Below are 10000 nucleotides of genomic sequence, written 5' to 3' on the forward strand. Positions count from 1 at the left end.
ATTCATATACAGTATGAAATAATAAATATCACAAAACCCTAATTCAATAAAATGGCATTTGCAAATAGGACTCTACAGCAAAACACAAACACCAGAGGAAGCAGTGGTAAGTTTATTTACCACCAAAGGAAGTGCATTATTCAGCAGTAATGATTTTTTTTTACACAATAAAAATGGCAGCACCGCGTCCATCCCATTAATAGCGAGGAATCAAATTGTCCCATTTATGCGCTGGCGTGATTTTGTCTGCATATGCACGCATATTAGTGTGCATACGTATGTGTGTATACACTTTATGCAAGTACCTTGTCTGTACATATATACAAAACATATACACATGAATGCATGTATATACGTGTATATATATAATATACATATATATATATATATATATATATATATATATATATATATATATATATATATATGTATGTATATATATATATATATATATATATATATATATATATATATATATATATGATTATATATATATATATAATATATATATATATATATATATATATATATATTTATATATATATATATCATATATATATATATATATATATATATATATATATTATATATATATATTATGTATATATATATATATGTGAATATATATATATATATATATATATATATATATATATATATATATATATATATAATAATTATATATATATATATATATATATAATATATATATATATATATATATATATAATTATATGTATATATAATATATATATATATATATATATATATATATATATATATATATATATATATATATGTATATATATATATATATATATATATATATATATATATACATATATATATATATATATATATATATATATATATATATATATATATATATATATATATATATATATGTGTGTGTGTGTGTGTGTGTGTGTGTGTCTGTGTATGCAGTATATATATGCATACACGTGTATATGTATAAGTACATACTATATATATGTGTGTGTGCCTTTATATAAACATAATCCAGTATGAATTGTTGCAAACATACAAGCAGCAATTGATGAATAAAAAAAAAATGTTTCTGAATACAAAGAAACTAGCGATATGGGTCCGAATTCCCCCCAAGGGGAGAACTCACGACCTACGATCAACTGGCTTTGAATATCGCGATGAAGCGGCCCAGAGACAGAGGTTCCTGGACGATCGCGAGGGGGGGGGGGGGGGAAGCTTCTGCGGCACCAGACCTTCAGCTGGAGAGCACAGATTTAGGCAAGCAAGCAGCTTTCTTTCTTTAAGGAACGCACAAGAAGCGAAACAGATATTGGCAAGTAGAATGATGAATATCAGGTAACATACATATAGAGACTAATATAAAAGGTACAAGATGTAAATTAAGAATTTATGTATTGATGGCCGCTTCATCAGTTGAAGCAACTGAGACATCATAACATATCCTGTCACTGGTTGTTTCTCTATTGTGGTAATAAAAAGGTAAGTCATATTTTCGCTACAAGCGATTAAAAAAAAAGTGGATAGTGTTTCTACCGGATCTATTCAACAATCATTGTTCTTTAGTTTCAGATTTTTTAAGAACTTAATCCTTTTTTCATGAGGAGGTCACCGTAGCAGCCTGTGCATAGTGATTCCTGGAAATATGCTGTCATATGTAAACACATTGTAAATCAGGTGTTGATTTTTATCGTCCAATAGACAAATTTATCTTTCGTTATATTTCTCACCCAGGAATATACTTAATGTACTGCAATGTGGAAAACATGTCTATCAATACTGCAAGTTGTTCTTTTGGCACAGAATCGTGAATGATTGCACAGCTACTCCTAAGTAAAGGTAAATGAGTACTTAAGGGACCATAGATCACTTGGTCACATAAGCTCCAATAATAAATACGGGAATAAATAGATATTTTGAATAAATAGCCTATTAGTGTTCGACTACTTCACTAATAGGTTAAAAGAAACGTTCATACAATATTTTGCATGAGATTAATGGCATCCATTTGATCATTGCAATATTCTAGTGGTTATTAATCACTTTGGCCCTTGGCAATAGCAACACACTATGAAATCTGAAAACTATGACATTAAACAAGGCCATTTGTGTACGATGGATGCACTAGGTTATTGCTGCTATTATACAAATTTGTAGTTGTTAAAATTAAAAAAATTCACTGATGAAGATGTTGAAATCTCAGATTGCACTAATTCTCTAATGCTTATCATCATTGCATGGGGGACCATTGAAGGGCCAGTTACAAGCAGTGATGCCAGAATCATACACAATAGTGATGGGACAGTCAAATACATGAAGAGTAAAGCGCTCAATCCACTTGTCCCAGTAGCACTCATAGAACTTGTCACATGTGTCTGGATGCCGGAACAAACCTGCTCGCTCGCACACTTCTGGGCCCAACCTATCATCAAAGTCACGGCGTCCTCCTGGTCCAAACCTCTGGAATTTCCTGCCTCGAGTCAATTTAGCGACCAGCGAAGGTCCACCGGCAATGGATTTCCTTGAGCCTACACCTGAATATCCTTGAGACTTACTGGGAGAGCTTGAACCTCCTGAACTACCTGTGCGATAAGGACCGTTAGGCCCATCAGAACCCACGCCTCCGACTCCTCCAGTTCCACCAACGCCCCCAAAGAATCCAGGACTGCCAGATCCTCCAGAACCTCCAGAACCTCCTCTTCCTCCAGATCCTCCATAACCTCCAGAACCTCCTCTGCCTCCAGATCCTCCAGAACCTCCTCTGCCTCCAGATCCTCCAGAACCTCCTCTGCCTCCAGATCCTCCAGAACCACCTCTGCCTCCAGATCCTCCAATGCCTCCAGATCCTCCAATGCCTCCAGATCCTCCAATGCCTCCAAAGTGACCAGATCCGGAACCGCTTCCATGACCGCCTCCAGTACCTGCTCCTCCCAAGCCTCCGTGTCCTTCGTATCCGCTTCCTGATCCAGATCCACTTCCAGCATGACCTGCAGCCCCTGCACCTCCAAAGAATCCAGAGCCACTGGATCCTCCAGCACCACCTGAACCTCCAGAGCCACTGGATCCTCTGGCACCACCTGAACCTCCTGAGCCACTGGATCCTCCGGCACCACCTGAACCTCCAGACCCTCCAAAATGACCGGCTCCAGCTCCAGCAGAACCAGCAAATCCACCAGCTCCTCCCCTGCCACCAGAACCACCCTTGTTTCCTGATCCTGTTGATCCACCAAAGTGGCCTGATGAACCACTTCCCCCTGAGGTCTTACGTCCAGAGCCTGATCCCGATACTGTGAAATGACTGACTGATCCACTGCTTCCAGATCCACTGTTGAATGGATCAAATGTGTTGCCACCAGAAGGACCTTCATAGGCATATCCACCAGTGGAGTGTCTGTCTTCCTCAGATGATCCATCAGAGCTTGAAGAACCTCCAAAATGTCCAGGTGCAGTTGAAGATCCTCCAAAGTGGCTAGAACTGCTGGAACTTCCATGGCTTCCAGAACCTGATCCTCCAAAGTGGCTTGAACCACCGGAACTTCCACGGCTTCCAGAACCTGATGATGATCCTCCGAAGTGGCTTGAACCACTGGAACTACCACGGCTTCCAGAACCTGATCCTCCAAAGTGGCTTGAACCACTGGAACTACCACGGCTTCCAGAACCTGATCCTCCAAAGTGGCTTGAACTGCTTCCTGAACCTCCAGAGTATCCAGATCCTGCATCTTCCTCAGATGATCCTGCTGATCCTGCCGAGGAGCCGGTTACGAAAGGCTTAGCTGGAGCAGAATATGAATATCCACCAGATGATCCACTAGAACTGCCACGGCTTCCAGAACCTGATCCTCCAAAGTGGCTTGAACCACTGGAACTTCCACTGCTTCCAGAACCTGATGATGATCCTCCAAAGTGGCTTGAACCACTGGAACTGCCACCGCTTCCAGAACCTGATCCTCCAAAGTGGCTTGAACCGCTGGAGCTTCCACTGCTTCCAGAACCTGATGATGATCCTCCAAAGTGGCTTGAACCACTGGAACTGCCACCGCTTCCAGAACCTGATCCTCCAAAGTGGCTTGAACCACTGGAACTACCACGGCTTCCAGAACCTGATGATGATCCTCCAAAGTGGCTTGAACCACTGGAACTTCCACGGCTTCCAGAACCTGATGATGATCCTCCGAAGTGGCTTGAACCACTGGAACTTCCACGGCTTCCAGAACCTGATGATGATCCTCCAAAGTGGCTTGAACTGCTTCCTGAACCTCCAGAGTATCCAGATCCTGCATCTTCTTCAGATGATCCCGCTGATCCTGCCAAGGAGCCAGTTACGAAAGGCTTAGCTGGAGCAGAATATGAATATCCACCAGATGATCCACTAGAACTGCCACGGCTTCCAGAACCTGATCCTCCAAAGTGGCTTGAACCACTGGAACTGCCACGGCTTCCAGAACCTGATGATGATCCTCCAAAGTGGCTTGAACCACTGGAACTGCCACGGCTTCCAGAACCTGATGATGATCCTCCAAAGTGGCTTGAACCACTGGAACTGCCACCGCTTCCAGAACCTGATGATGATCCTCCAAAGTGGCTTGAACCACTGGAACTGCCACGGCTTCCAGAACCTGATGATGATCCTCCGAAGTGGCTTGAACCACTGGAACTTCCACGGCTTCCAGAACCTGATGATGATCCTCCAAGGTGGCTTGAACCACTGGAACTTCCACGGCTTCCAGAACCTGATGATGATCCTCCAAAGTGGCTTGAACTGCTTCCTGAACCTCCAGAGTATCCAGATCCTGCATCTTCTTCAGATGATCCTGCTGATCCTGCCGAGGAGCCAGTTACGAAAGGTTTAGCTGGAGCAGAATATGAATATCCACCAGATGATCCACTAGAACTGGCACCGCTTCCAGAACTTGATCCTCCAAAGTGACTTGAACCACTGGAACTTCCACGGCTTCCAGAACCTGATGATGATCCTCCAAAGTGGCTTGATCCACTGGGACTGCCACGGCTTCCAGAACCTGATGATGATCCTCCAAAGTGACTTGAACCACTGGAACTTCCACGGCTTCCAGAACCTGATCCTCCAAAGTGGCTTGATCCACTGGAACTGCCACGGCTTCCAGACCCTGATCCTCCAAAGTGGCTTGAACCACCGGAACTTCCACGGCTTCCAGAACCTGATGATGATCCTCCAAAGTGGCTTGAACCACTGGAACTGCCACGGCTTCCAGAACCTGATCCTCCAAAGTGGCTTGAACCACTGGAACTACCACGGCTTCCAGAACCTGATCCTCCAAAGTGGCTTGAACTGCTTCCTGAACCTCCAGAGTATCCTGATCCTGCATCTTCCTCAGATGATCCTGCTGATCCTGCCGAGGAGCCGGTTACGAAAGGCTTAGCTGGAGCAGAATATGAATATCCACCAGATGATCCACCAGATGATCCACTAGAACTGCCACGGCTTCCAGACCCTGATCCTCCAAAGTGGCTTGAACCACTGGAACCGCCACGGCTTCCAGAACCTGATGATGATCCTCCAAAGTGGCTTGATCCACTGGAACTTCCTCGGCTTCCAGAACCTGATCCTCCAAAGTGGCTTGAACCACTGGAACTGCCTCGGCTTCCAGAACCTGATCCTCCAAAGTGGCTTGAACCGCTGGAACTGCCACGGCTTCCAGAACCTGATGATGATCCTCCAAAGTGGCTTGAACTGCTTCCAGAGTATCCAGATCCTGCATCTTCCTCAGATGATCCAGCAGATCCAGTTACGAAAGGCTTAGCTGGTGCTGAATATGAATATCCACCAGATGATCCACTAGAACTGCCACGGCTTCCAGAACCTGATCCTCCAAAGTGGCTTGAGCTGCTGGAACTTCCACGGCTTCCAGAACCTGATCCTCCAAAGTGGCTTGAACCACTGGAACTGCCACGGCTTCCAGAACCTGATGATGATCCTCCAAAGTGGCTAGATCCACTGGAACCTCCACGACCTCCGGTACCTCTTGAAGTGCTGCCAAAGTGACTAGAACCACCATGACCTCCAGCACCTGATCCACCAAAGTGGCTAGAACCACTACCACGGCTTCCAGCTTCTTCAGATGATCCACTTGATCCTCTTGATGATCCACGACTTCCTGATCCACTTGAACCTCCATAGCCACTACTTCCTGATGCACCTCTTCCAGAACTTTGTCTGCTACCAGATGAACCACTGGAACTGTTAGGGATGGTAAAATGTCCTCCTCCACTGGAAGACCCTACACTGCCACTGGAGTGAGAACCACTTGTCTTCCTTGATCCACTGCTGCTTCCTGATGAGCCATGTCCTCTTGATTTGCTTCCCTGAGTTCCTTTCCTAGTGCCACTTGATCCAGCATTGAGTGGATCGAATGAATTTCCACTTGGTGCCCCATATTGATAACCTTCTGAACCATCTTCATCTGAAGATTCTGCTGATCCTTGGGATGAAGCAGCCAAGAATGGGTTTACTGGTGCTGGACTAGTTGGTCTTGAGGGACGAGCACTTGAGTGTCCAGATGATGAGGATCCAAATGATGTGGCTTTTGAAGATGAGCCTGAAATAAAAGGATTGAAGGCTTGGTTTGGTTCACCGTACGAGTAACCACCAGAATTCTCTTCTGATGATTCATGTGATGGGCGACTAGGTCGAGTTGTTGAAGGAGGGAAAGAACTAGGTGTAGGTCGAGGTCTTGAGTAGGATGTGCTTGGCCTAATTGGAGCAGAAGTTACTGGTGAGGGATTTGATACTTGGATGGAACTACCAGAGGTGAAAGGATTAGTTGGTTCAGGATATGAATACCCAGAAGAAGGTGTGGTTGCAGGGGCAGAAGTAACAGTTTGGTAAGTGGTAGTTGGTCTACGAGTTGTTGCACTAGGAGCTTTGTAAGAAGATGAAGGTCTAGAAGATGGCCTGGAAGGTTTTCTGATAGACTGCTGACCCGATGCTCCTGGTCTGGATCCTGATGGTCGTGAACGAACAGGGTTGAAAGGTCTTTTGGGCTCAGTGTAATCGTAGCCTGGTGTAGTAGATATTGCAGGTCGTGAGGGGAAAGAATCTGTTGCTGGTGCACTGTATCCATAGCCAGGAGAAGTAGTAGGTGCTGGATTGGGAGCAGAATAACCACCTGATACCTCAGCAGGATTAAAAGTACTGTCAGGCTCTTGGTAATTGTATCCCTGACCAGTCTGACCACGAGAAGACTTTCTCCTTCCTGACGATGTTTTGCTTGGCCTTCGGTTTGATGAGGAACCAAAAGCAGTGGAGCCTTGCCTGCCACTGCCATGCCCACTAGCACCAGTTCCAGGGATAGTTGGGACTCCAGTATTCTTAAAGGTACCATATGAAAGCCTTTCATTACTCTGATCTGCACCAACAATAAGGCCTCGGTTAGCATGATAGACTCCTCGACCACCAATAGCAAGTTCCGTCGATCCACAGTCTTCACAACTTTCACTGCTTCCACCATACAGATCCTGTGAAGCAGACCCATCTCCAAATACAGCCTTGCCTTGGCTAAATCCGCCTCCAGCAATTGAAGCCACACTAACTGGGACTGCACCACTGCTCACACCACCATATCCATCAGGGATTGGCCCAGTATGACCACAACCCTCCACAAGCCAGGGCCAGTTGCACAGACCATTGGCCTCATCATAAGCAAGTCCAAATGGACATCTAAACTCATATTGGGTGTATGTTCCATTTCCATAGTAGTCTCTACAAGCAAAGAACCAGCGACAGTTCTCTGGATCAGTGAAGTATCCTTCTCCTGGGCAGGAAAACTTTCTCCGAGGAACAGGGAAAATTTCTGAGGAGCCGTCACATGGAGGAGCTGCAGAGGGCCATGCACAGATCTCCCACCGATCATCAAACACAAGCCCAGAAGGGCATGAATATTCAAAGACAGTGAAGTCATCCACATACTGATTGAACTTGACACATCGGTAAAATTGGGAACAGTCAGCAGGGTCTCGGTAAAAGCCTTGACGGGAGCATTCGAACCTTGACTCGGAGCTTGCTCTGAAATACAAAATAGAATTAGGGATTACATATAGATTCTGTTATGCATAGGTTCTGTTGTTTCATCGTAAGCATATTATTCATGTCAAAGTATAATTATTTTCATAATCATATCTAAGATCAAAATTATGTATATGCACCTGATAGCCTTAATAGCTCCAGTTCTGTCAACAATTCGAACTATTCTGAAGGGGGAATTGCGAAGATCGGTCGGGGAAGCAACAGATATTGGCCGGAAGGAGGACTCCTCAGTTTCCAAATCATCAACCAGGCTTTGCAGAACTGCACGTCGAGGTGTTCGGGCAAGCTGAATAAAATAGAAAAAAAAATCATGTCTTTCGATAGATAACAGAATAGTAATTATGTAGCACAATATATCTATATATATGTGTATGTGCTTGCTTATATCTATACTAAGAAAGAGATAAGATAAGAGAGAGTAGAATCACAGATAGAACTAGACTAATGATAAAATACTGTGCATACCTGTGTGAAGGTGTCGTGTATTGCTGACAGGACAGGGTATTTGCCTTGGTTGCACTGATCATCCCAGTCTTCGTTATCTAAATCATGTAGAGCTGCACCAGCCAGTCCTCGGAGCAACACGTACTTGCTCTACAGGGGAATTCCAAGACAATGAGTTATAATTACAATTTAATGTATGCTACTTATATGCAAATTATTTAATGGATTAATAATTACGTGATTATGACCATTAGAAGTAAAAAGATATTATATTTTGGGTTAATTATGTCCTGAAAATAGTCCATAGAAGTCTGAGGAGTCACATGACTAAAGTACATCTATAGGTAGTGTACATGCCCATTGTACCAGAATCATGTAATGCCAGATGAATATTAAGCATTAAGTAATGCATAGGAGACTAGGAGACGTTGTGGCAGGTAATATGTTAGTATATTTCCTGAAGATATGTATCTGTTGACACTTGTGGAAAGTGAAAGATTGTAATTATTTCCAATAAATTCCACCCATGTCCAAAAAGTGATCGAGGAGTTTCCTTTCTTCCAAGAAGATCTTGCACTTACCATAAGAATTCCCTTTCATATCAATATCATCATAATCTTGTGAGGTACAATCTATTTCTTGAGAAACCTTACATAGGTGCATTAATAAAGGGTCAAAACTTCTTCATATTCTGTCGTTGTCATCATTCCCATGGCAGTTGTATCATTTTAATATCGTCAGTAACTGTCGAAGTTATGATTATCAAAATGCTTTTGGTCTCTCAAAGACCGATCCTGATATTACAAGTCAATCTTCTCTCTCATTCTGGTACCAGTTATCCAGTGAGGGAAAACTGGAAAATCTAGATTATCCATATTCATGTAGTGAATGTCTTTTGTGGCTTAGATTGCGAAACCCTCCATCTGTTCCGCACGAGTGAGTTTTACCATCACTTTTCTACCACTGGTACACTCGACGTCTTAGAGGCTTCTTTGGTTGTCGCGTTTACTGTCAGGGTTTCACTGTCTTGCTTCACGTGAGTCCGAGCGTCTGTGAAGCTGTCTCGAGTTGTCCCACCTTGATCTTGGCGCTCGTGGGGTCGTCGAAGGCTACCCATGTCGTGTTGAGGAAGGCATAGGGACCAGTCAAGTCCTCATCGCGCTCTACCGTCCAGTTTCCGGATCCCATCATCATGCATGCCTGAGAAACATCGTCAACATCATCATCATCACATCATCATCATCATTATTCTTATAATTATCATCATTATTATCAATATCATTGTCAATGTTATTCCTCTCATTATCAAAATAACATGCTGGAAAATCAATACTATAAACCAGAAGGCTCCATCAAATTAGGAAACTAAGTACATAGATACAGAGATAGATACATACTCTCTCTCTCTCTCTCTCTCTCTCACACACACACACACAAACAAACATACACACATATATACAAACATAGTGAGATGCGCACAGCATA

The 10000-nt window shown here is 43.3% G+C and overlaps 1 protein-coding gene across 1 annotated transcript in view; it reads right to left on the reverse strand.

Moving 5' to 3' along the window:
* Positions 1-910: 910 nt before the first annotated feature.
* Positions 911-10000, reverse strand: part of LOC122267653 (uncharacterized) — a 21155-nt gene continuing 12065 nt past the window's right edge. Inside the window, exons 10-13 of the mRNA XM_086543978.1 lie at positions 9593-9715; positions 8537-8665; positions 8191-8357; positions 911-8050 (exon numbers count right to left, since the gene is read on the reverse strand). Coding sequence (XP_086400104.1) covers positions 2224-8050; positions 8191-8357; positions 8537-8665; positions 9593-9715 — 6246 coding nt within the window. The 3' untranslated portion in view covers positions 911-2223. The remainder of the gene's footprint in view (positions 8051-8190; positions 8358-8536; positions 8666-9592; positions 9716-10000) is intronic.

The sequence above is a fragment of the Penaeus japonicus genome, unplaced genomic scaffold, assembly GCF_977035675.1.
Source record: "Penaeus japonicus unplaced genomic scaffold, GWHDUDI00000001_assembly GWHDUDI00000002, whole genome shotgun sequence".
NCBI lineage: Eukaryota > Metazoa > Arthropoda > Malacostraca > Decapoda > Penaeidae > Penaeus > Penaeus japonicus.